General features: G+C 46.3%; 1 protein-coding gene across 1 annotated transcript; it reads left to right on the forward strand.

The window, feature by feature from the left end:
• Positions 1 to 564: 564 nt before the first annotated feature.
• LOC144113752 (uncharacterized) lies at positions 565 to 25,819 on the forward strand. The gene is made up of 21 exons (XM_077647056.1): positions 565 to 881; positions 1,996 to 2,112; positions 3,025 to 3,118; positions 4,145 to 4,287; positions 4,973 to 5,105; positions 5,189 to 5,361; positions 8,208 to 8,294; positions 8,593 to 8,809; positions 8,926 to 9,107; positions 11,064 to 11,178; positions 13,720 to 13,859; positions 15,355 to 15,381; positions 15,503 to 15,611; positions 16,176 to 16,321; positions 17,407 to 17,539; positions 17,641 to 17,780; positions 17,854 to 17,989; positions 18,095 to 18,424; positions 24,290 to 24,483; positions 24,580 to 24,715; positions 25,586 to 25,819. The coding sequence occupies exons 1-21, from the start codon at positions 872 to 874 to the stop codon at positions 25,812 to 25,814; spliced, it is 2,991 nt and encodes a 996-aa protein (XP_077503182.1). The 5' UTR covers positions 565 to 871; the 3' UTR covers positions 25,815 to 25,819.
• The last annotated feature ends 939 nt before the right edge of the window (positions 25,820 to 26,758 follow it).

A 26,758-nucleotide genomic window follows, 5' to 3' on the forward strand; every position in this document is an offset into this window, starting at 1 on the left:
ACAAGCCAACTTCAAATTCTCCTCAGTGTCCCTTAAATGGTAGCCTAAGTGGCACCATGAGCGTGTTTTTGCCATGGATAATGCGACGTCTTCACTGCGAGCTCCGAATAACGGCAGAGGACCAAGGCGAGATAGAGAAGACGAGGAAGAACTGCCGGAAGTATGCTATTCCGGATGACTCATACCTCTTGAATTCATTTTATTTTTCCAATTTTTTTTTATCTTGATTCAGTCTTCTGACGTTTCCTTCCCCGCGCAAATGCTTCATTGGCATTCTACTCTATACCTTGGCCAATCCCCCCCTCGTGGGTATGTGCCATATTACTTGAGGAGACGAAGAAGAAGAAGAAGAAGAAGAAGAAGAAGAAGAAGAAGAAGAAGAAGAAGAAGAAGAAGAAGAAGAAGAAGAAGAAGAAGAAGAAGAAGAAGAAGAAGAAGAAGAAGAAGAAGAAGAAGAAGAAGAAGAAGAAGAAGAAGAAGAAGAAGAAGAAGAAGAAGAAGAAGAAGAAGAAGAAGAAGAAGAAGAAGAAGAAGAAGAAGAAGAAGAAGAAGAAGAAGAAGAAGAAGAAGAAGAAGAAGAAGAAGAAGAAGAAGAAGAAGAAGAAGAAGAAGTCAGTTTGACCGCCATCATCATCACGCGTGGCAAGCACGCGCGCAGAGGGCAAGCGTGGCTGTCGTTCAGGAGTAGGCAGGCCCAAACACTGCGTAATAGCGTCTGTGTGCCTTGAGACTTGGCACCCCCTTGATAGTGTCCCACCAGGTAACTTCGCCTTGTGCCTCCTCGGCGGTCGACCTCATCAATCCCCAGCGGGCTTCGCAGGAATGCAAGGAAACACGGCCGGCAGGAGAAGCCTGTGATCAAAGCCTTAACATGAGAAAAGGTGGGCAATAACGTGGCGACACTCTGTGCTGTTGTTTCATTAAGCCTTGTGACGCGAAAGTCTACAGGAGCTCTGCTGCTTGCGGCACAAGTGTGCATTTAAAAGCGTAATCCTTCTGTGATATAAGCCACCACAGTGGCTCAGTGGTTACGGTGCTCGGCTACTGACCCGAAAGGCGCAGGTTCGGTCCCGGCCGCGGCGGTCACATTTAAATGGAGGCGAAATGCTAGAGGCCCGCCCATGTTCTGTGCGGTGTCAGCGCACGTTAAAAATCTCTATGTGGTCGAAATTACCCGGAACCCCTAACGACGGCGTCCCTGACTGCCTGAGTCGCTTTTGAACGTTAAACATCATAAATCAAACCTTCTGTGATATGAGAGCTTGGTTTTTCAGAAAAAAAATTACAAGACATGAGTCGTCTTTATCGGGATATTCGTAGCAAACGAATGAGGTAAACACATTTTGGTGTAGTTAAAACTTGTTATAAATGATTAAAACAAGAAAATTGGAACGGTGGAACTGCAAATGACGAATACTGATTTTCCGTGCTATAAAAAAGCGCATAAACTAACAAACAGTGGATGAGTGTCGTGGACACCATGTTAGTCATTGAAGCTGCTGCGCTGGTTTGCCGCGCTTTTATTTTTTACGCCCACTTTTTTCTGCTTGTGCGCGCGCAACTTTTTCCTTACGTTGTGGCCCCACTGTCAGAGTGACCAATATCTAGTGATCGAAGTATACGGCCAAACTCGAGCTGGGTACCCTGCTCCTACAAGCGAGTGCGCTTGAGGACAGCTTACTACATTTTTACTTCACTGTAGGCTCATTCGTGCTTTGAGTGAGTGTAGGGTGGATGGTTTAACAGCGATTTGTCAGTCGAGCGAAAAAGTCCTCTTGTTCACAGTTCAGACACTTTTTGAGCAATGCCTGTGAGTTTAGGCGTGTGTTCTTCGACCTTAGCGCGGTTCCGAACCCTCCCCGTAGACGCAGACGCTTACACATAAATTGTAATGAAGAATTCTGCACCGAGATAGAGATGTACCAGCTAAAACAGTGCATGTGGTAATTATAATAAGCAACCTAAATGTAAACCTTGGATCGCCCTACTGCGCAGGCGCACCCACCACAACGATGCCAGTTAGCGGCCTCATGGCATACGCCTTAATCTTGATGACCTGTACAAGTGCTGAGGATACCGCACTGAACGCGCCAAGCCTGCGAGGTCAAGAAGGTAAGGCTATCATGATATGCATAGACACGCGAACGAAAGGAAACCAAGCACGCTCGAGGCGCTTAAACTCCGCTTTGAACCCAGTTATGGAGATGTGGGGGTGTACAGCGCGTAGTACCGCCAGTGCGAGCACATGAGAGATGGCTCAGTTTACGTTTGTTCGTGCCAGCGCGTACTTCGAATAAGTACACTCACAGGATCCTCAACGAAATGCTAGCCAAGAATTTCGCAGGACATCAGTCCGAGTGGTGCTTAGGGATACGAAGCGTATGTTGGCCCAATTGCGGACAGAGCCTGCTACACTACTCTCCTTCACTTTGCTTTGAACCACTTCAGACCACTTATCAGCGGCGGGTCTTTTGGACAAAGGGACCGCGTGGCGTAAGTACGACGGCGAGCAAACTTATGCGAGACGTCTGAAACTACGGAATGCAGTCGCGAAGCGCTGGCGGTTCTGGCGTAAGCGTGACCTCAGCGCCGCCGCAGATTGTCCATGAAGCGGCAAGCACGACGTCCATGAAACGGGCATCCTGTTTTTCGCTGTGCGTTTAAAGGCACTTCCAGTGTGCCCAGATCAATTCCGCGCATTGATAGGCTAGCAACCGAAAGTGATCTCTCGTAGTCCATGCATTGCATTGCAGTGAATATGCTTTCCAATTAAAGCCACTGTAGGAGAAAGCGCCTTACTAAACTCTGTTTTCAAAACATACAAAGGGCCAACTCCTATCGAGCCTAACGAGTTAGCCCGTTGTGAGCACGCACGTTCTTTTCTTAATACACCACAACAGCAACACCTCCTCGAAGCATCCGAGACAAGAGCTGAATCCTACGCGTTCATCAGCGTGTGCTTCGCATACAAAGAGCTGTCGCCGTGATTCCATCAAACGGCGGATCTCTCTTTTTCCCTTGCAGGGGAACAATGCCAGTTCACGGAGTTCTCCAGGAGAAGAGAAGACTGCAACAAAGGCGTCAGTTTTCTCTCCGCAAGGAAAGGAGACGACTGCCAGTGAGTGTAGACTTTGAGCTGCAGACGAGGACGATCGGTGTGACCGTTTCGGAACTCGTTGAAATGTTTACTGTGCGCTCGAAAAGCGTTCTCAGCGTCGGCGCAGAGAAATCTCTGCTGCACAACCACAAGGTGCCGTCGTACAAACATTATCGTGGCATCAGCGGCACTTATGAACACATAGTGCTCAAAATGTCCCACTTTGAGTGCACTAAGCTTTTCGACCACGAAAGAAACGACAACGATAACGGGGAGTTAGTATCAGTTCATTAAGTTACGTTCCGGCTGTGGCTGTTCTCCGCTGATGCTGTCAATACTGCTTTAAAATTTTTGCGTTTGAATAATTTACTTTTATGCTGTTGCCATGATTTCTCACAAGAAATCAACCATGAAAACAACAAAAATGTCGAGGTCGAGGGTCTGGCTTCTATCATGCCTAGGATTTCGTCAACCGAGCGTTCAGAAGAACTGTTCACTGTGTGTGCGCAGAAGCAGGACTTTTTTTCATACAGTGTTTTAACAAACAAAGCAATAATTTCGTCACAGTTACGAATAGGGTGTGCAGACCCCTTAAATAACTGAATTTTGGAGTTTGAGGAAGGGTTTTGTGAACTTTACAGTTTTCGACGCGTGACATTTAATCTGCGGCCTATACATTGAGCCGAACTAAAAGCCGACCGCTCTGACAGGCTTGCAAACACGATCAGGCTAGGAGTGAAATTTAGAGTCCACTACAGCGTCCCTCTAGCCTGAGTCGCTTTGGGACGTTAACCCCCCCCCCCCCCCCCCTCCCAGAAAAAAAAGCTAAACTAACTATAGGTATAGCTTCTAACAACGCTAGTGTACTGAGGCTGGTTGCACACGAAACAAGGAAGAGACGGGTGGGAATAGACGACTCTGGGACGCCTGTTTCGAATACGATTGCGATTACCAGCGCCTCGTTTAGAATATCATTTGGCATACATGCGACTTGTGCCTGTCTTAAGGATCCCAATGGACCAGTCACACGGCATTTCTTGTGCGCAGCATTATGCAGGTTTATGCCGACTGCGTGACGCTGGCACTGAGAACCACACGCTGCACAAAAAACCCGTTCTTCATAAGTTCTGAATCAAATGTTATCAGAACGAAGATGGCCGACAAAAAGCTCTCCTGCGACCTTCACAGCGGTAAGAAAACGCTTTGGGAATGGTTCTGTTTGCTGCACGTTCTTTTCAGACGTCGCCACATGCGCAGACTCAAATTAGTAACGACAGGTTAATGAAGGCGTAGTAGATTACGGGTAACTGTTCAGGCCCCAGTAGTGATTAACCAGAGGGGCGAATCCGTGTTGAGAGCGGGGTAAAACTGGCAGGCTGACAAAAATCATTAACGCTTGTGGGCTGCGAACACGCGCAGCTTGCGCGGAGGCACATAGTGCTCCAGTGTAAGGGGATGGAGGCGTTTATGCCGTAACTTTACACGCATGTGATGGCGTTTTTTTTCTTTTTTGAGAAGCCGTGCCATTGGCGACAGAACGTTTCGCTCATTTGGTATGCCCGCAGTATGAAGCTTAGCTCAACACCGAGAGCATGCGTTGTGTGCAAACTGTAGCCCGTGCGTAGAAGGTGTCATATATTGTACATGACTTGATTACAAGCCTAGATACCAAGGTTATTTTTTTATTATTCAGGAGCGCACCATAATAACCCTTAACTTGCGAATAGCGAGGAATGCACCCTACCGCCGCTACCGAACTGACTGTCTTGAAACAGCCTCTTTTCAAATGAAGCTTGTATTTTGCTTTGTTTTTTCTTTTTTCCTGCGTCTTAATTAGCACTTTCATTTTTTTTTTACATCTGATATGTCTTGCAGATCTATTAATACTCCAGGTAGACGCTGCACATAGCTGCTTGCGGGTTCGTGCTGTGAAGCTTTTCTTCAAGTGTGGCACAGCGTTTCATTTTCACATGGGAGGAAAGTCGCTGACGCCTGCTACAGTATGCGAGTAAGTTATTTCCTTGGAAGTTGCCGCTGAGCTGCCACATTCAGCGCTGACATTTTTTTTCCTTTTCCTCATACTGAGCTCAGCCTCTTGAAGACGTATGTGGACTGCGGCCACGCCGCTCTGAAGGACACCAACTGCACAAAGGAAGAAAACTTGAAGGCACACATGGATTTTTTTCTGGCTCAGTCATTGAAAAGGCACTCTATACGTTGCCCTAACATCACCACTTATAACGTGTCGTCGCCAGTCCTAAAAGGTACGCAACCGCGATTAACCTGTTCGGCGTTTACGATTGCGATCAAAGAAAATTTGAATATCCATGAGGCACACCTCACTTCAGCATTTAGGTAAACAAGCCCAGTACTGCGGGCTCATAGCATAACGTGACAAATAAGGGAGTAACAATGAGAAGAAAAAAGGCAACAGAAATGGACTTCATTCAGGTCTACAATCAAACTTGTCTGCAGACCTATTCAAGGCACGGCTACGATGGATAGCTTTGCGGCGGTGGCTCAATAACTTTGGCGTTCGGCTGCTGATCCCGAGGTCGCCGGATTGAATCCCGGCCGCGGCAGCCACATTTTGGAGGAGGTGAAATACTAGAAAGCCCGTGTGCTGTGCGATGCCAGCGCACGTTAAGGAGCACCCCGTGGCCGAAACTAATCCGGAGCCCCCCACCATGCCGTCCCTCATAGCCTATGTCTTGTTTTGGAACGTTAAACCAGACATGACGCGTACCACCACCGCAACGACTTTAAAAAAAGAGTGCAGCGCCTTCTTTGTGTTTCAAGCAAGTTTACGTAGGTTTTAACCAAGGCTGACAAATCCATATTTGTTACGCGCTCATAGAAAAATTACCCTTGTCCATAACTTTTTTTTTTTATGCACAGCTTCAAAACAACACAGTGCTACACCCGACCGAAAACGCACAACAGCTGCTTGCATTTTGGCTGCTTAACAAGTCGCTATTCCTAGATGTAGCGCCGATTTCTCTTACCCTGTAACCTCTAGTGCCATACTCGGAATAAGTTGACCTGATTCACATGTTTTTCTTTTCTCTCTTTTTTAGATTACGATGTTTCTATTGTCCCACTGACAATTGCACAGGACGTTTCTGAGGCACAGTGAACGCAATTTTATTTTTGTCGAATGCAAAACAAAGTGCACAAATGTGCAGAAAACGTGTGAAACCGCGCTTCAACCCTTGTCAAAATTCATGAGGCAAAGCAATAGGTGTCACAAACTCAGCAGAGGTGTAGCTCCTAAAGTGAAGCAGCAAGCAGTCAACAAACGCAGCTCTTATTCCGGCAGGCTTGAGGTTAGTGCAGTTAGGTTTCATTAACAAGGGTTTAATCCTACGAGGAGCCTAGCTGAGAAAAAGGGCAAAGGACATAGGGACAAAGGCACAAAAGAAGGTGGTGCACGTTGGATACCTGCGCTCCTCTCACACGCTGCCATTTCGCCTGGACAATCAAAGAGATGGTAGATTACAATCGAAATCATTTTCCACCAAAAAATGATGAAAACTTTGAACTAAGATATTAAAGGCCGCGTGAGTAAATAGTAACACTCGTACCTATGTGCAGCGCGTGCCGACAGCTATACACAGGCGTTTAGGACGAGCCAATGCTCCAGCGTTTTCTGCTTGAACGGCGCAGTCTTTGAACAGTTAATTGCCCGACGTTTAAGAGAGGCGGCAAATACTACTCGATCGTTTCTTGCACTGCGTGCACAAAATGAAGTCATAATTAACTCTGACACGCCTCCATCCAAACTAATTTTTAATTTAAATTTTGTTTCAAATTAAGAAAATTTTGGTTGGAGACGTGTCAGACTTTTTTAGGAGTTATCAAACCCAACCAGACAGGCAATTCTGTCGAAATGTTTAGATTTCAAAATCAAGGCAAGGTCGAGCGGTTGCACTGCACAGAAGCCCGCAAAAGGAGCAAAATCGTCTGCAGAAGTTGGAAGGGTACTGAACTGGGAGCAATGACACCGCTTACCGTGAGCGCGACGGCGAATAGATCCCGGCCGTTCCTTGTGGCGTGTGTGTAGTGTCAAAACACTTGCCTGACATGAAACCGAACGCTACGTAAATGACTGTCTTTAATTGGTTTTCTGTGTAGTCATCACCGACATTTGTCAGTCAAAACACAGTGAACGGGAGCTTGAGTCGAGCTGAAAGCGGTTTTCACGAGAAGGAACGAAGATATGATGAGAGTCAAAGCGAGGCTTTGACTATCAACGCCGATTCTACGCTGCAGTCGACACAGTTTGGCAATAGACCTGGTGTGGAACATTTTCGCCGTAAAACGCCCCATATCCTCGTAGCTCCTACACTGCCGACATTCATGTCCGACATTCTCGGACAAAAGTTTTGAAAATTCGAACAATATACAAATATTGAAGGTACTGCTCCAATCTTCTGATATGCAGCAAAATCTTTCTTTTAAAGTGTTTCCATCGATCGGATCGAACAGTTAAGACTGCCATAGCAAACCAATAGGGAACGCTTTTGATGATAGCAAAAACTTTAATAGAGAAAAAAAAATGCAGGACTGCCGTCGGGTGATCTGCGGAGATCTTGATTGTTACAGTGAAATCTTACATGATATGAACAATTGCGTTCATAAACGGTTTCCTGCTCAAAAATGCATTTGTCCAGAATTGTTGGGTATGCTCGCTAAGTGTGGACACCACACTGCGATGAGAGGGCGACTGCCTGTGGAGCATCTTGATGCCTCGTATTTACCGCAAGTGTCCTGCTCTACATGCATGCGACAGACGCGCGAGCCCGGCCATCTATCACCTTTTATGGGAGTGTATCGAACCACAACGCATCCGCGCCCAACGCATTACCCCGGATATTCACTGCCTACAGGCCTGGATTATGCTCCAGAACTCTGTTCCCGTCAAAGACACGCTTCTATCGTTGTGGGCCTTTATCCATATGTATCAGCAGCGCGAAAACAATCAGGACAAAGGTGGACTTAGTTACTGTCGATTCACTTAAAAAAGCGTTTAATCCAGTCGCAATTTTTGTAATGACGCACGTTGGCAATGCTTTACTGCAGTGATCGAATATTTTTCTCTCTTCTAAAGGTGCTGTGGTCGCTGTCCCTGAGAGTCAGCGCTGGGCCATGGCATACAGTCAAGACGGCAGTACTGATGTCCGCCCTCGTAAACATGGTATTAGCATGTTTTAACCTCAATGTCTGTCATAATGCAAACAGCGTTTACTAAACACGGCGGGAACACTGAGTGATATGCCAGATTTTCGAACCGTGCTACATGCGTGAGTTTGAATCTAATTTAATGCTACTCTAATACATACTCAGGAATTACTCCGCCTTATAGGAGGGCATTTTACGAGTGTCCTAGACTGCTGCAGTCAAAGGTAGCCTGGACAAGTAACGCAGTTGTTGTATACAAATTTTAAAAAAGGCACTGCAATGCACTGTATTGTTTTCTGTTTGTTTCTTCGCAGAGCCGCTTATGAAACAGACAAAAGAATGTCTTGTTGAGGATGCCTTGCGCCGCTATTTTACTTGCGGCTCAAACTTCCTCTGGAAGATGGTCATTTGGAAAAGACATTTTGCCAAACACCAGCACATGTACAATTTTCCTACAAACGACACGCTCCCTTCAACCCCATCTCTGAAGATGTTGGCGAGGAGGGCAAGCGAGAACGACGAAGTGTGCGGGTTAGTTGTTGTACTACTATTTCTATAGAACTTCTATCTTTTACGCACATTGGAAGCGCTGCGGGCGATATAAAATGTTCGCGATGTTGAGTTTTTTTCTTCCTTCCCTCTCACAGATCGATCAAAGAACTCCACGAATGCACCAACGAAATACTTTCAAGAAGTGACTGCAAAAATCCGGACGGGCTGGCTGCGAAAATGGTCACCATGCAGGAGATGCTTGTAGGCGACGCGAGCAAGTCAGCTTGCAAGTTCTCGCCAAAGACTAAACACGGTGTCTACCCGTCATACAGCAAACGTGAGGAAAAACAGCGGCAGCACTTAAGGCATGCCAGGGCGGTAATTCAAATGACGTCAATCCATGCTGCGGGAGATTAGCTATTCTACATTGTTCATTTTCACAAGACTGCAAAAAATCACAAAAGCACAGTGCGCCAACTGATTTTGGCTTGCGGACAGAAACGGAAACTGAGACCGTTTGTCTATTCAGATTATCCGAAAAAAAAAGCAAGTTTAGCCGATAAAAAAACCAAACAATTTAGACGCTGTCCATCGCGAGGACTATGCATGCAGTGCGAAACGTCTCTGTTTAAGGTTGTCACAAAAAATGATTGTGACAGAGAGTTTAGATTGTTTTCGAACTTCGATTCGGCACCTTTTTAAATTATTTAGCACAAGAATTTTGCTATGATTTCAGTTCTGTCCCGTAGGGCAAGAACGTTGTTAATTATTTCAGGAAATTTGCGCCTGGACTTGTTTTACAGTCATTTTTCATATTTAAGAAAGCGCCGTCAGCACATTACACTACACTGCGCAACTGTGCATTGTGCTGCCCTGTCGCTTGGATTCGTAGTCCATTTGAGCGAATTCGAAGATTCGTGGAACTGAAGACGCGAATCCATTTCGGCTCTCGGTTCACGAGAACGCGCTAAAAATAAGGCACTTAGGGCAGCCGGTGAACTTGTGCGCGTAACACCGGGCCGATATCTGACAGCAGCGGTGGGCTCGGGCAGTTCGCCTTCGTGTGATGTCAGCTTACGGTCTCGATACATCGACATCGGGCGCAACTCTTTCTGCCCATACTCCGTCTCACTGAGTTAGTGAAAAGTCGCGGAAACGAAATCCGGCGTCGGCAAAAAAAAATCGTGCGTCGAACGGAAAGGCTTTTCGCGCGTAAGAACGATCATTGGTCTCTCAGTGCCTTTGCGGTCGTCAACCGTATATATGGCAGTTGAGACTCAGAGAACTATAATTTTTTATGGGTTTATAGCAGCTACGAAGCTACGAATAGTTCTTACCTGCGAACAGGGTTGTGAGATGGTGATTTCAACGGTGACCGCTCTAATGCGCCTTGACCTGCTAGGCTTTGCTGAAACACGAGTGCAGATTAATCTAATGTCGTCGTGGACAAAAGCGTAAATACCTGCTTTGCGCAGGTGGTGATTGCAGCTACGCGTAGGCTGAGATATGATGATCTCAACGTTCAGACTGGCATCGGCTGCTTTAGCCTCTCATAATGGATGTACACTATACACTAAAAGTTTACGGGATATGTGTGCTCGGGAACAATTTTATTGTAGCGAGAACTGGAATCCAGAATGCGGCGAAAACCAAAATGAAGGCAGCTGGCTTCACGGCGTTACTAGTTGAGGTTTGGTGAACGCAGGGAGGGCTGGCAAAGTCAAGAAAAAAGGCCCTGCGGCGCCTCGAACTTCAGCCGCCGTTACTTCTTTAGCCTTTGTGGTACCTGGTGGTGCAGCTAAAACATTCGAATATCCGAGCATAGCAAAAAAAAATCGTCATAAGGACTTTTCAATGATTGTATATTTACACTCGCATGAGTATTAGTTCTCAAGTACTTTTGTCGTGCGCAGAGACATTCGTGACAAACATCATTTTCGAATGAGACATTTCTCCACAAGCAGGTCATTGCCTGCCTCGTGAACGTGTATTTCGCAGCCATTTGCCGACATTTCACTGATGAGAACATTTGTAAGAATTGGTACCACAAAAAGTGTTGTGGCAGACTTGTCCCTCCATAAAAAAGGGCAGGGCCTAATTCTACAGAAAAAAAATCTCGACCAAAAAAGCGCACGAAGGGAGGATACCATGGTATTCGTTCGGGCACATAGCCGATGTTACCAGCGTAGGTTGCAACCCTTGACCAAAACAAACAAAACAAAACAAAAAGTACTCGAAGGCTATCATTGTTTTGCATGACTCCAAAAATGGTCTCTTGTCTCCTTTCCTACAGAAAATCTGCCTCCACCCGGGTGCTCATACAGGAAACTCGTCAAGCTTTTTTCATTCTGTGTGGTCAACTTCTTCTCAAGTTTTGCCATGTCAAAGGACAACATGCAAGCATGTTTGTGAGTATCGAAATAAGAAGTCAGCGTTAGCGTTAAAAACACGAAACTACTAAACGGCTGAAAGGGCAGGCTCATACTGCAGTACGGCGTCGGTAATTGACGCCCGTAACAGCTCCATGAAAAGCTGCTTTCAGGTGCCATTTGGTATTTCATTAATTCCTCAATGTGGCTCAATGGCTATGGCACTCTGCTACTGAGCACGGAGTCGCGGGTTTGACCACAGCCGCGACAACCGTAATTTATTAGATTCGGAATGCAAAAAAAAAACTCGCCTACTGACACTTGGCTGCACGTTAAAAGGGGCACCGAGGACAAATTGAGGTTCGTCTATATCAACTGACTGCCGCGTTCTGATCAGAGAGATGCTATTTTCACTGCAAACAGAGCTTTTATAAGCTAGGCACGGCTAACCGTTGAAATTAATGTATCGCCGCCACACGCCGTTCGCACGAACTGCGCTGCGGTGAAGCTGGGCCTTACTGCAATCCACCTTCTGTCGGTGATCCCGACTTCGGGTCTCTAAGCCGATACCTCGTGTTTGTGCAAAACCATTCGTTAATTTAACTTCTTCCGCTACTGGAACGCAAATACAATGGAATAAACAACCTCGCACCAGCTACCGCCGCCTGCTGCCGCAGGGCTCTAGCTATAGACTATACGTTCCGATCCTTCCTGCCTAAACAGCCGCTCCCTAATGTCCCTCCCCGGTCATGAATTGCCTGCCTAGCGTCGGCTTAATTTGTAGACGAGCAGGGCTTGGTGTTTCAAGCCGTGGACATTTTCTTCACTTACTCTGTTCTTTCATAAAGTTAATCCGCTCTCTCTCTCTCTCAAAAACACACACACACGCGCGCGCGCGCGCACACACACACACACACACACACACACACACACACACACACACACACACACACACACACACACACACACACACACACACACACACACACACACACACACACACACACACACACACACACACACACACACACACACACACACACACACACACACACACACACACACACACACACACACACACACACACACACACACACACACACACACACACACACACACACACACACGCACGCACGCACGCACGCACGCACGCACGCGCACGCACGCACGCACGCACGCACGCACGCACACACACACACACACACACACACACACACACACACACACACACACACACACACACACACACACACACACACACACACACACACACACACACACACACACACACACACCTTAGCTGCACTGTTGTCATTCAGAAAAGAGAACTCCTTTATATATATATATATATATTTGTGTGTGTGTATGTGTGTGTAACATGAGGCACATTTCTCACATGGTAAAAAAACACCACACAGACGAAAACTATACTCATTATCGCGTATTTCTTAGCAATCTATATTCATCTGCTCGCAGGGAGATAGAAGTGGTGATGACGCACATGCCACCTCTATCTTTGATAAATAAAGGCTTCTGCCAGTTCCCGAGCTAATCTATCTTTGCTTCTAGCTAGAATTTTAATCTCGCCAAGTCGTCGTTCACAGTTCTTTTCGTTTTTATCAATGCAAGAGCGGGAATGGGCGGGCAGGTTTTCGAAAGAATCTGATGCGTTCTCTAACCACCTTTTATGTTCCCCAGCACGCTCGTCGACGCAGCGTCCAGTCTGACCGACGTATACACCTTGCTACATGGGAGGCGAATCTCGTAGACAACTCCCGTGGCATACCTTACGTAGGGCTTCGACTGTTTCTTTCCACACCCGGATGTTGCTATAGCACCGCTGCTAACCTTGGGGCACAACTTCGCCAATTTGCATGGGCGGAGAAGACCATGGGAACTCCGCACTTGTTGCCAACTCAGTTTAGATTGTGGGACACCTTGTGATTATACTGTGTCACCACTGGATTGGCTTCTTTCCGGCGTTGCCCCTTTGGCTTGCCCTTAAGTTTCTGCAGCAGTGCCTCGGACCCGGCAGCCAAGACGTGGTCAGGGGACCCTGCTTTACGCAGTCTATTTACCTCACCCCGGAAGCTCGTCCGCATCATGTGAGAGCATGACTTGAGGAGTGCTGATTCTATAGAAAGGGTAGCAATAGCCCTCTTAGCAGTTTTTGACTGAGCCGAATCAAAACGATAAAAATCCTTCATGGCCCCACGAAGGTAGCGCCAGCAAACACTTCTCTCCCCCAACTTAATATCAAGGTCCAAAAACTGGAGTCAGTCCTATTCAGGAAGCTCATATGTGAAAGAGAGCCCCTTCTCATGTTGTGTGAACATTGCAAAACTTTTCATGGTAGTCCCACCCTTTTTATGGCAGCCACCCTTTCTGTCCATTTTTCTGTGTGGTTTGTGTCAAATTTAGTACTTTTTTACCTTTGTTAGACAATGTTCCACCAACTAGCCCAGCAAGAGGCACTGTTAAGCGGAAAAACAATCGCAGTTTTTTCATCGTGTCCAGCCTGGTAACAGGAATCTGTAACGTCTATGATGCCCCCTAAACAGAGTATATTTCGGCATGCAGGTTTGTGGGCAGGCACGGCTCGTGCGTCGAGCAAGCGCGAAAATCTACAAACTGCAGCATGCAAGTGAAAGAGCTGGACGACTTCGTCTACCTCACAAACGTCGTTCAAGATAAGTACTCATCACGATGCACACCGGATGGTAAGCTTGCGCTCCTGGAACAATCGCCGAGAATCGGTGCTATGCTCAAAAAGCATCCGGAAATAAATTCAGTTCATTAGGCAATGCCTCGATGCTACAAATTATTAGGATGACCGAAACGGGTTACCTCAGAAGGGGGAGAGCGATGAGAGTTAATTTAAAGCCTCTTAGGAATAGGACATTTTCGCTTAGGGGTGTGCGAGTAGTACTTGTTCCAAACCGAATCGAATACGGATAGTTTACCTAAAGGCCGAATCGAATTCGAGTCGAAAAGTGGCAGATCGAACCGAATAGAATACGAGTCGAATACTTGTTACGAATAATCGTGCTACACAGCTAAGCGCTAGCACACGCAGCGTTACGTTACAGTGCTGTAACTTATGGAGTTGTAGCTTTGCCTTTCAAAAGATGCAACACTGATCTCCACTCAGGGGCGCGCAACGCGAGCCGAGCATTAACTGTATGACCGCCATGCCATACACATGAGAAAACATGTCATGTGTACATATGTTTCTGCTGGTGACGGCATCGAATAAACTTACGGCAGATCGCTGTAGATGAGAGAGGTGACAACTGCTCATGAATCATGGATTCCGAGATCGGACATTAAGGCAGGGTTTGCTAAACCTGCCTCAGCCTTGTCGCATTGCATAATCTTGGAATAAATGTACCGGCATTACCAACGCCTCCCCTAGAATGGACCTAGCCGTTGCGCTGAATCCCTCTTTCCCCGCAGACCGATCGCGGAAGCTAGCTGTGTGGCGTCAGAGCGGACCCTATTTTTGAAACAGTCACAGAAGAAAACTATACCGAGCGTTGTTTGTACTTGGTGCCAAGTATTCCAAATCAATTGGAAAACTTTATTCGTTTTGAATAATGTTGAAAATTCACTGATTGCTTCAGCGAATCGAATGAGGGCATATTCGATTCACTACTCTAAAGTTTCAAATATTCGCACATCCCTGCTTTCACGCTACTAAGTCTTGGACTGTAAAGTTGCGGTTATTGAGTGGTCTCGTAATCGCGATTGCTTCCAAACACTATACTTCAATCACCACTGTTCCGGCAATCCTAGACGAAATCGCCTACAAGAGGGCAGCCTAATTCTGTTTTCCTTATTTAGGACAACCTATAGCATGCTCGACGTGCGCCCCAGGACGCGGACCATAACTGTAAGCTTTAAGAAACGCTTAGAAAGAGGAATACAAAAAATATTGCAATATTAAGGCTTGCTAGACAAAAACGTGGAGATTAGCTGACCTCGGGCTACTTTGATAAAAACAGTTGATTAGCTGACACTGTGGATCACGGATTCTAATATAGCGCCCATGTTACACAGTGAGTAGTTGCTTGACTAGAGTGCAGGTCCCTTTCGTGCTTCTATCTTAAGAGAGTGATCCAAAATAATGAATGATGCAAGCATATACTGCAGGCGTAACTCAAAGCATCGACCTTGATAATGTCGATTGACTGGAATTCTCCAACGATATTTCAGGGCAGAAGACGTTGGCGGAGAAAAAAGGTACGGCCAGTTTCTGCCACACTGATGCGAGCAAATCGAATCGTATCACTCTGTAAGCGGAGTGTTCGGAACTCAGCGCTTAATAAGGGTCTCGATTTTCTCTTCCTGTATATGAACAAAGCCGAGGCCGGAGTACCCTCTTTGTGCAAGAGAAAAAGTCTTCTCCAGAGGTACCTTAAGTGCAGCCACACGTTACAAGACAAGCTGTCGGTCAAGGTCGACGATTGCCGGTGAGTGAAAGCTTCTACTGGAAAGCATGCGTTGTGCTTTTGAGGTCCCATTCGTTGCCATCACCGCAACGAAATGCGGGACAGGGACGTAACTAAACTATTGAACGATTTAACAGTAGCACAGATGAAATCAAATTCAAGGGGACATTTTTTTATTTCTTACAAAGGCGTCCATTATCTGCTTAAACAAATTGTAGAAGAAATATATCAGACCAAATATACAGTGACCAGTTCCTCCTGCGACGTTGTGGTAATTGGAAATATTCAGTTGGAGGAGAAATATATGAGGAAATATGGAGAAATATGTGAGGAGAAAAAATGATAGTTTATATCAAGAGTCCTAAAACAACACTTTTTTCCATAACGTTTACTTCACAATGTTTAGCGTGTCCCAGGAGTGTTGCATAAAGTGACTCCCCTTGAGCGCAAATTTGGGGTCGGAATGTAAAAGCAGTGGCTCACAAAACTGAAATAAAGCCAAGTTGACGAACAATTATGCAAGCAACGAATTAGTTTGTTTCTTCTGGTAGAAAAAAAAAAACGTCTTTCGTTCTTACTTTCTAGGGCTCTTAATTCATTTTCGCAGTGCTTTATGGAAGCCCGAGCAGACAACGAGTGCACATTCACGGAAGACGGTTTCACCTCCATTATGCAGATGCAGGCGGAGCTCATGACTGACACGCTCAGATCTCGTTGCACGCAGCCATTCGGTACGTAGCCGACACCTGCGGCACGCCGTTGACCGGAAAAGCCATCAGTGAGAACTGGGCGCCTGGCTCACGAAGCGGCTTCCATTTGCCGTGATTGCTTGCTATATGCTGCAAAATACAAACTTTCACAGTGTCTTGTTTACGCACATTTCAAAGCGCTGTACCCTACTTATCTTGCTTTGGGGATGAACTGACATTTTATAACGATATAATTCTGCCTAGTAGCACGCCACCAGCCCCTTGACACATAGTACTAATGGTAGCCTGTGAACTAAGCAGCGTTCTGTAATCTGTGCGCCTTGGAAGAAAGAAAAAAAAACGACCGACGATTACGGCACTTCCTAATGCGAAATTTGAACGCGCGTTGATTTTGCGATACATTGGGACAGAAAACATGGACGACGCTTTAGATACCTTTAAGAGTACACTGGGAAGCGTTGCCGCTTTTTCGCACAAGGCCTCTAAACTTTATCTCTGAAAGAACGCTCCTCAGTGGCGTAGAGCGATGCTGCGCAAGGTCATCAGGAAGGAAGTCATCATGAAAAAAAACCGGCCCTAAGAGCGCAACCCCTATCGCCTGCCCGCGCCGTTCCCTCCTCCTACCTTACGCTTCCGTCTTCCTCTCTTTACCGCATCCCCCTCCTCCACACTTTCATCCCTGCTTTTATCCATCACCGTGCTCTTCGCTTTGCTATAGCTCTGCCGGTTACAACGACGACGACGCCCAAGCCAGAAACGGGCGCCTAAATACTGCGCTCTAAAATTTCATAATGGTGCTTGAAACTTGTAAAAAAAATGAACGGGTAGTTTGGGTACATACAGCCAGTACGATAGGCCCTCCAGTACATATTTAGTTCGGACTAATATGCGTCAGCAATGGGACAGAAATATAGGGTGTCATAATGTGCGCTAAGATTCGGGGCATATGGGAGCGAATGTAGTCAATACCGTACGATTCAGGTGCGTGGTTTAGGAGACGCATTCAAGCTTTTACTCGACTTTGAATGAATTACGATGAGCGCTCAGAAATTGACGCATTGCCCCGAGGCCTTACTTAAATTATTGGTATCTGTTTGTCGCCACAGACTTGAATGTATTACTGAAATGCGCTCAGCACGACGCTTTGAAGAAAGTGCTTCTTTGTGGACTCTCCTACAATAAGCTCATGGAAGACTTAAAGAGGCAAGGGGAGTACTACGTAACGTCGACGACTTGCAGGTGAAATTTAACCGCTACCAAATACAACCCGTATCAGCTACAAGTTTTCTGGTGCAGTTTATTTTTTTGCTCACCGAGGCTTCTCTTTTTCCTTTGGCCAGCTACTTAGCAGAGTATCAGCACTGCATAGTCGAGGTGGAAAGAAGCACCGGCTGCACAAAGTCTACGCTTCACGAGCACACGTCGGCTATACTGAACTTCTGGACATGGAACGTGGCTCCCTTGTGCGAGAGCGCTGCTTGTAAGTCCTGCCACATTTGTTAGGCTGCTTGGAAAATATCAGCAGTGACATTATGCACGCTTCTTTCTGACAGCTCTTCTGTTGACAGACGTCGATCCCAAGTGCGATTCTCCCAAAGCTCTCTTAAAAGCCTTGAAGTGCACTATCGAATTTCAGGAGTATGCCGAACAAGCTGCGTGGGACACAATGACGTCGGCAGAATCTTGCTCGTAAGTTCCATTGTGCTTACTTCGACTCTGTCTCTGAGGGCTACAGCACCTGCATAAATTAGCCCGATTTAGTGCTTCAATCAAATAGCAGCTCTTCGAACACAGGTCCCTGGAAATGCTGGACAAATGCCTGAGCAGCTCTCTCGAAATCGGACAATGCAAGAACAGCCTGAATGCCAAGGCCCAAGTGTCTGCGTTGAGGTCCTTACTGGTGTCCGAGTACAGAGTGGGCTGCCGCAAAATCTACCTGTCGGCGCCGGGTATGCCTGGCATGCGAGTGGACGACTACGTCTACGAAGACTATTACTACTTTGGCGACGAAGTGTTGCGCACGAAGCCCCCAAAGAAGCGGGCTAACGTGTTTGGCAAGGCACTGCTGCGCAAGGAGCCGCAAATCGCGCCAAGCGCCCGCTCTAAACTGAGGGACGAGATCAGGTAAGTCCGCCCGATAGGATGCGACGCCACCATGCATTAAATGAAACGGCGTAGTGCGGAACAAATTACAGCCCATTACGCTTACTTGGCCGAATGCCAAGTATGTGCGCTAGCACGTAGCGTTTCCTTTCGCTTTCGGTTCGAGGCTAGGGTTTCAACGTCTGGCTTCAGGCAACGATCAGGGAAAATTGCTGATTGGGGATCTTGGGGTAGCGCATTATAAAATTTTGGGACAGCACCTTAAGAGGGCACTGCAATAGTGGTGTGTTCCGGATTTATTGCACAGGGATGGAAGTAGATGAAGGCAACATGCCATACATAGCGCGAGAGAGTGTTGCAGTTAAACACGAGGGGGGATCGGTTCCGACGACAGCGTATTGCTCTCCTGCAGTGGCCAGCGATTGTCTGTTCGCGCCGTCGCAGGCTCGAAATCCAGGCGCAGCGCAGTCGCGGCCATATTTATTTTATTTTTGCGGGTCTAACTGGCTTCAGACACTCAGACAACGTTTTATTTCGAGATTGAAAGCCTTAATGCTGGCGCACAAAAATATTAGTGCTCAAAAAGGCTTAGGGATCATCTTTCAATACACGGAAAACGCATGCAGCCGAGTCGGAATCGAATTGGAGGGGTAACTGATATACGAACCTAGTTTACAGTTGGTTCAAAAAAGCACCGGTAATTATCATTTTCACGTGCATTATGGTCGCATTAAAAATAATTGCAGGCAATGACTTGAGGGATTGACTGATAATTATTTTTGCTTTTGTTAGTCAAGCAAAATGCTAAAAATCCACATTATTTTGTTTTTTACTTACCGGGTGTTTCAATTTATTCAATATACATTTTTCTTTTGGAAGCCGTGGAAGATTTTGGTGCAGTCTGAGCAGGCGAAGGCAGACTTTATTTCAACATCCTATTCTTTAAACCATCATTTCATGCTCCCTTTGTGCCCCGAGGCAATAAATATTGGTTATAAAATTATTCAGTACAGAGTATACGATAAACAATTCATGCTTCGTTGCTAAATTTGCCATCATCAAAGTTGCATTAGTCATTAAACATGCTAAACACGTGTTAGCAGACCGCGTGCCAATGTATGTTGGTGTTGTCGTGTGACTGTCACAGGCTGTATCTGTCTTAGCGAATTATGGTAGTGTTGTGGAAGCTGCAGGTGGTGCCACAAAACAGGGTACAAAATGCTCGAACTTTGAAACATACCTCGACTAGCGGGCGCTATGACTGCCGCACGCTGGGCTGTGATAGTTGCCGATGTTACGGACGAAAACCTATTGCGGATATTTTTTACGTGCGACCAGCTTTGAGACCTCAGCCCGTGATGTGTTGACGCAAGTTGTCGCTTTCATAACGCCGCCAGTTTTTCCTTATAAGTACGGGTTGGACCGTTCTGTCTTCATTTTTTGAAAATTCGGCGTTTTTTTTCGTGTTCATTTCAGAACCCAGGTTTCGGTTTTTTAGAGCGCAGCTATTTGCGATCCGTTAAGAGATGGCGCCAGAGTAGCGCACCGTCGTCCGATCGTTCCCCGCCTTCTTTCGGCACTGGGTGTTCTCTATGCGGTCGCCTACGGTTCAAGTACCGCAGCAGCTGTGCTCAAAAGTCGCATTACCGAGAAGCCTAGTCTTCGGCCAATTTTTTCTGTGATTATTATTCCCAGAAGAGAGATGGCCGTTTTTTATCGGCGATATATGTGGGCCTCCATGCGCTCATGAGTCGCGCATAGTTAATATTGGTTTTTCTGTCAGCAAGAGCAATTGATATGCCAGGTATATATACATAAATGATCGCTTTTAAAGCAGTGGTTGCAAAACGAAATGCTATCGTCATAAAAAAATGAACCGATTGGACACTAAGTGATCGTGCCATAATACAGACGAAAATAAAAGATTCATTCTAGAAACTATTTTGCGCAAAAACCCAAATTAAGGAGAAAAAAAGCGAAAGCAATGCACTGGAGAGCACCGCTCATAATAGACTTTGCTCGATTATGCGAGTGGAAGGAGACCATCCTGTCTGGCGGCCTTCATGCTGCAGTAGCTTTACCTGCTTGTGATAAATGGAAGCGGATTTGCTGCTCGCGACACACTTATAGCTCTTTCAGTCACAGAACGAACAGGTAAATAAGTAAACACTGCCCAAAAACAAACTTTCGGAATGGAAAATAAAGAAAAATCACCGCAGTAGAAGACCGCAAAGAGCCACGGGGCCGCCTCATGATGTCAGGTGCAGTAGAAGTGCCGTTGAACCTTTGCGAAAGTCAAAACGCGACGCTTGCGCATGGTATCGAGTTAACTTTTTATAAAGCGCATGCTCTGTGCATGTCTCACATGCCTACAAACTGTAAAGTTGCAAGCAGGAATTGAATGGTGTCACTTTCAAGCCGTTTCGACCACTGATCTTTTAGAAAAAAGGTCCAATTTAAAAAAAAAAGACCAGCTGTAAAAGGCAGCTCTAGAAAGACTTCGTGAAAAGACCTCAGATGTGGTACGTGTCCATACCTCAGTCGTTTGCACGTATAAGAAAACTTGCATTACAATTTAAATTGCTTCAAATAATATTAGGAACCATTTGACTGATGAAAAATTCTCAGAAGCTCGATAATTTTTCAAAAAAAATTTTCCCGCTAAGTTGGGCTTTTCGAACTGTACACCCCGCTTGTAAAACACACAGAACACGAAGGAGGCCTATTAGCGAGAGATAAAAGCACCCTGAATTGTTTGTTTGATAGTTGGGCAGTATTGAGCACGCAAAAATATGGCACGTAGCTGCACAGTTTTCTATTTGACAGCAAATTAATCAAGTGGGAGCACATGTCCGCTGCTGCTCTAAAGTAGGTTAACGCTGACTTGTTACGGATACAGACGTTGTCAGTGTCATGGTGACGATGCAAGCAGACGAAGCACAGCCTTGTATCCAAAAAATTCGCCTTTCAATCAGCAAGCACGACCGAATGGTCGCTAATACAAATAGGTGTTTTTTTTTTCTTGATAACATACGCCTCGAAAAGCTCTGTATGCTGTATTACCTAGTAGAGCTAGTTGGATGAACGTCAACCAACTGGCACAGCTTACCGCTCTACCGCATTACCTTTCGGCTTCCACGCGGCGTGTGTGTATAACAGCGTAGCCATGCCTTAAAACATACAACTGCACTGCTTAATCGAACGATCCTGTTGTCTCGCCGCGCTGTTGGCTTCCACACTTTGTTAACTGCCGCTTGTGATCGCGACTGTAACTTGTACTGAATTGCCAGCAAGCCATGTTGTACATCTGAAGTATACTGACCTTTCTCGGTTAAAACCGAATTTCAAACAAATGACTTCGGCGTACTGTTATCCTTTTTTTTCGTTTTTCCTAGGTTTAAAGCGAAAACTTCAACCCGCATACTTATACCCCGTCTCACCATTTTTTCGGCACTAATACGGAGGCTGCAGCTGGTGCAACCAAATCTGCGGCAGAATTCTAAAAGCCGTTCGCGCGTTGTAACCGAGAGTGTATTGCCGGCACATGTAGCATTGAGCGCCGGGCTAACAATATTGCCTATGTGACGAATGCGAGCCATTTACGAACCGTTTTTCTTGCGGAAATTGAATTGCGTTGATACTGTTTTTCCTGGTTCCCCGACTTACGAGACAGTACAAGAATGGTTGTAATTTGGACTGATCCGATAGTTCGGCTCCTGATTCTCTGGAGAAAGTAGCTGTTTTCACTTCGCCGCCAACAATTTGTGAGACGGTATGGACGACGCGTGAGTGTACGCGGCCTCTGCGGTCGATATACTTGACGAAGTCAGCGCGGTCGATGAGCATAAGTGCACAATGTTCGCAGATCCAAGATTTCGACAGGAACACAGCAGAGCACAGCCAACGTTACCCTCAGCACCATGTCATGGTGGCCACCATAGCCTGCGCTGCAGGCAACGGCAGATACTATTATACAGGCCTGCATGATCTCGTGTTCATCTAAACATATAACGGAAGATAATAAATTAGCGCCACATCTCAGTGAGGTCTGTACAGTGATCCAGGACAAGCCATTAGATCGTGTTCTTTCCTTACTAGGTACAACGCGAGTTGCAATATATCGCAAGAATGTCAATTATAAATACAACTCTGTTTCTTCACACGAAGCTACTCAGAGGGCTGAACAACTAGCATTCACTGAAACTTTAAGAAAAATGTATTATACTTCACTGCAATGCAGATATATAAGGACTGTCGAGGATATTGGCGTTGAACGCGTATTCTGCGCTGAAAAGGAGCAGCTTGGACTACCGCTAAACTCCTAAACCCTGTAAAATATGGGTATATAAAATATTCGGAAATTTCGAATACCGAATCAAATATCCTCCTATTCGATTATTCCAATGAATCAAATAGCGTTGGCTCAAAATTATTCAAAACGAACCGAATATGTCCTCAAGTTTTCGAATACTTTTCGAATAACTGGCGCTAAGTTCGAATAAGGCCTGCCGTATTTTTGTTCCTCGACTATTCCAAGAACAGGGACCATACACGCCGTGCACCATGCTGCCGCGATCGGTATGCGCGGGATGGGGAGTTCAGCGCCGTGGTGCGCCCCATTCGCGTGGCGGTGTTCATAACCCTCATACAAAGCCGCAGAGAGCGGACGACGCGGCAGGGCCCCGGCATGTTCAGCAAACCCAGCCTTTATACCTGACGTCAGATTCCATGCTATGCCGCCGCGGTGGCTGAGTGGTTATGGCGCTCGGCTGCCGGCCCGAAAGATGCGGGTTCGATCCCGGCCGCGGCGGTCGAATTTCGATGGAGGCGAAGTTCTAGAGGCCCGTGTGCTGTGCGATGTCAGTGCACGTAAAAGAACCCCAGGTGGTCGAAATTTCCGGAGCCCTTCACTACGGCGTCCCTCATAGCCTGAGTCGCTTTGGGACGTTGAACCCCCATAAACCATAAACCATTCCACGCTACATGTCATGCCCGTCTCATGCACTGAGATGTGGCGCTGGTTTATTATCTCTTGTTATCAAGAGCAAAAGTTACTTTTCGTATGCACATAATATGCCAATGATAAAGTTAATGCACTTTGTGCGGCGACCCCCCAAATGGAGATCAGTGCTGCGTCTTTGAACAGAGAAAGCTATAACTGCGAAAGCAGCGCTTCGCTGTTCCTCACTGCTGCTCACTGAATATTCGTAAAAATATTCGATTCTTATTCGATTAGCTTTTAGTTAAACTATTGGTATTCAATTCGGCAGCAAAGCTACACTATTCGGATTCGATTCGGTTCGGAAAAAGTACTATTCGCACACTCCTATCTAAAACTTCAAAAATCTAAATGTTCTCGCGTAATCACGCAGGTGTTGCCACTAAGTTAAACCAGATGGCAGCAGTGAAGAGTTCTACATTGTTTCTGGATATGGTGATGTGGTGGGTCGTCACGTTGGAGTATGGCTCACGAATGAGAATTCGCAAAGACCAGAATTGCGCCCCGATGGCTTAGTCTCTTTTTCTATGGTTCTTCGTTCTGAAAAATAATGAGGCCTTGCTTCAATACCTTCAGAAGGCTGGAATTTGAATTGACTGTGGGTGCCATCTCCAAATTATTGGCCTACTTTAAAACAAATTAGAACATGCTCTCTTCTTCGCTGGTTACGTGCAATGGAATTGGTTGGAGTTGTGCAGTTTATTATAAGTCTTCAAACCCAACCAGACAGGCAAATCTGTCAAAATGTTTAGTTTTCAATGGAATACAGGTTTGTGCACAGAGAGTACATATCATACAGCCATGCTTCGAGGCTTAGTGTCACAACTCCTTTCAAAAACGTAAGCGTTTTTTTAACGCGGATTCGCTTACAATCTTTGCCATTACAGAAAAATCTTCAACAAAATTCGCGGAATGGGGTTTGACAAAATTCTCAGCAAAGTCAAGCCGGATTTCGGACACGCCGTCGTGGAAGAAATGACTGCGGCAGTCCCTATATCCACGACAAACTCGAGCGAAGAATACCCTCTGCACTTTCTGATCACGGGGGCTGTCATCCCGGTTATGGACGCCGACGACGCAAGTAAATAATCATTCGTCACGACCGCTTGTCCATTTGCACCTGCACTGGGCGGAGACAAAAGATGGGCTTTTGATGCGTGTTCACATTGCTTCCTAGCGTGCGACATCGCTGGTTACCAAGAGGAAAGGGAGCGCTGCACTCAGTACATCGCCGACCAAGCCGACAAGTACAGAATGAACATCAAGTACATACCGGTGTCTAATCTGAGAGACATCACCGACACCGTGTGCAGGTAAGACGACTTATAATATTTACTGTTTACTTATTGTCTGCGTATTATAACAACTAGCAATGTTTCAACATTTTGTTATTCTTTGTATAATACTACCGACATTAGCCTTATTTTATGTGTTATTTGATTGTTTTCGTCACAGCTCGGTTGTATTTTCGTATTACCGTTTGTAGTTTTTCTGAACATGCTGACCAGTTGAATGTTCCGATTATGCTTGACCGCGTTCTGTTAACCATACTAAGCCCTCCTGCCACAATCCCAATTGGGATTAGCAGTATTTGTAATAAAATAATAAAAAAAAAGTATGGCGCTCGACCTACCTCAACTTTGCCAGCGTCACAAAGCGTCGGCATCATTCGATATGCCATAGAGAATGAGAGAGTGACGAAGGAGCTGCCACTTGTTGCCTCTTTTTTTCCTCCCCTTAAAATGCTGCTGCTGTCATAGACTGCCTCTCCTTTAAATAGCGCATTTGGTTCAGCCATGCTATGAATGCAGTTGCAGATAACCTTACTCGACATATACTACCATCACTGGTCTTAGAGTGGAATTATTGGCTTATACCACCGCGCTAGCTGGCAGAGAAATGTATAACAACCAGAGAGAGAGAGAGATCTCGCATATTCTAGTCAGGCAGCTTAAAGCAGTGGTATTTACAGCCGAAACCAACCACAGTGCTTAGCACTGCGACAAAAAATGCACTGGGCGGGTTGAAACGAATCAAAGTGGTGGTCAGGGTTGCGGGCGCTCAAGGCTAGATAAGTTTGAACGGGCGTGACAGGACAAAAAGCGTAGATAACCGGGAAATTCCTTTTCCTGCCGCTTTAACACGCGTCCTACAATTCAGGTTGTGCGGTGTTATCTTTGCAGAATGGTGGACCTCTACCGCGCCTGCATGAGCGAGGTGGCGAAGCGCAACAAGTGTCTGGCGATGCTCGCCAATACACCCCGGATTGTCGAGAACCAGCTCATGAAACTTGGACTCACGTTCTGCAGTTCTGCTACCATAGACTCCGGATGTTCGTCCCGTCACAGCGCCGTCCAAGTCACTGTTGCCATCCTCTCTGTCTTCTGCTTGAAGATGAAAAATTGGGAATAAATCCCAGGGGCTCTGCGTCGGGTATTGCTTCTTTCGATCCACCATGTAGCGTGCGACAAGTAAACGATACCCCTGTCGCAGTGGTGCGGGATGCAGAACTTCTGGTGGCATAGTGAATTCACCTGTAAAAGAACAGTGACGTTGCAAAAAAAAAAGCAAGTCAGCAGAAAAGCCCCTGAAGGTAAGCTTGGAATCGTTTCCTTTTAGCGCGTGAAGCCGGCGATTTAGAAGCACGGCAGCTGTGGAAAAATAGTATCTCGTGGCTCTGACGCGCAAGATGGTATTTAGAGGAACATGCTAGGCGTCAATCGCACAAGCGCCAACTGCATTATTCAGTTGTAAGCTGTGTGCATAGTGTTGCGGGAATAAGTGCACCGCCTGGGTTTCCTAGTCTTTTTCGGCCGTACAGAGGGTTTTTGTGAATTAAAATGCATTTGGTTTCCTTCACTCAATGTAAAGAAGCACATGGAGGACGTGCATGGCGACAACGCCGAGGAACAGAGACTACCGGATCGGATCGGTTCTGTGTTCAACACGACAATCCGGCGCGAGCAGGAAGCAAGACGCAGAAGAGGAGCACAACACTGACAACAGGACAGCGCTACGCGTTCTTCGTCGTGGTCCTCCTTTTCGCACTGTTTTAAATTCCATTATGATCAATCGACTAGCCCGCATCACAATTTTAATTGGTCTTCCTCACTATCGAGCCTCTTTCACTGTTGGTCAAGCCCCTGGGTTGACAGCCCTCCGATGCCGCGGCGATAATTAGAGGCCACGCTGACCTCTCTTTGAGGTGCCCACGCAATGCCGTCTTTGCATGCGTGCAGGAGCCCCTTCAACAAGCGTTACAACCCAGCCTTGTGCTGCGAGGTTTTCTACGGCCTGAGGGCCCCTTTAGGCCTGAACACAACCCAATGAGCCGTCTGATTCACTTGTGGACTTGT

Source organism: Amblyomma americanum, chromosome 1, assembly GCF_052857255.1.
Source record: "Amblyomma americanum isolate KBUSLIRL-KWMA chromosome 1, ASM5285725v1, whole genome shotgun sequence".
In the NCBI taxonomy this organism is placed as follows: Eukaryota; Metazoa; Arthropoda; class Arachnida; order Ixodida; family Ixodidae; genus Amblyomma; species Amblyomma americanum.

Coding starts and splice junctions, on each gene's coding strand:
- LOC144113752 (XM_077647056.1), top strand. Junction 17,781..17,853: donor CTTGTGCGAGAGCGCTGCTT/GTAAGTCCTGCC, acceptor TCTTTCTGACAG/CTCTTCTGTTGACAGACGTC. Junction 18,425..24,289: donor AAACTGAGGGACGAGATCAG/GTAAGTCCGCCC, acceptor TTGCCATTACAG/AAAAATCTTCAACAAAATTC.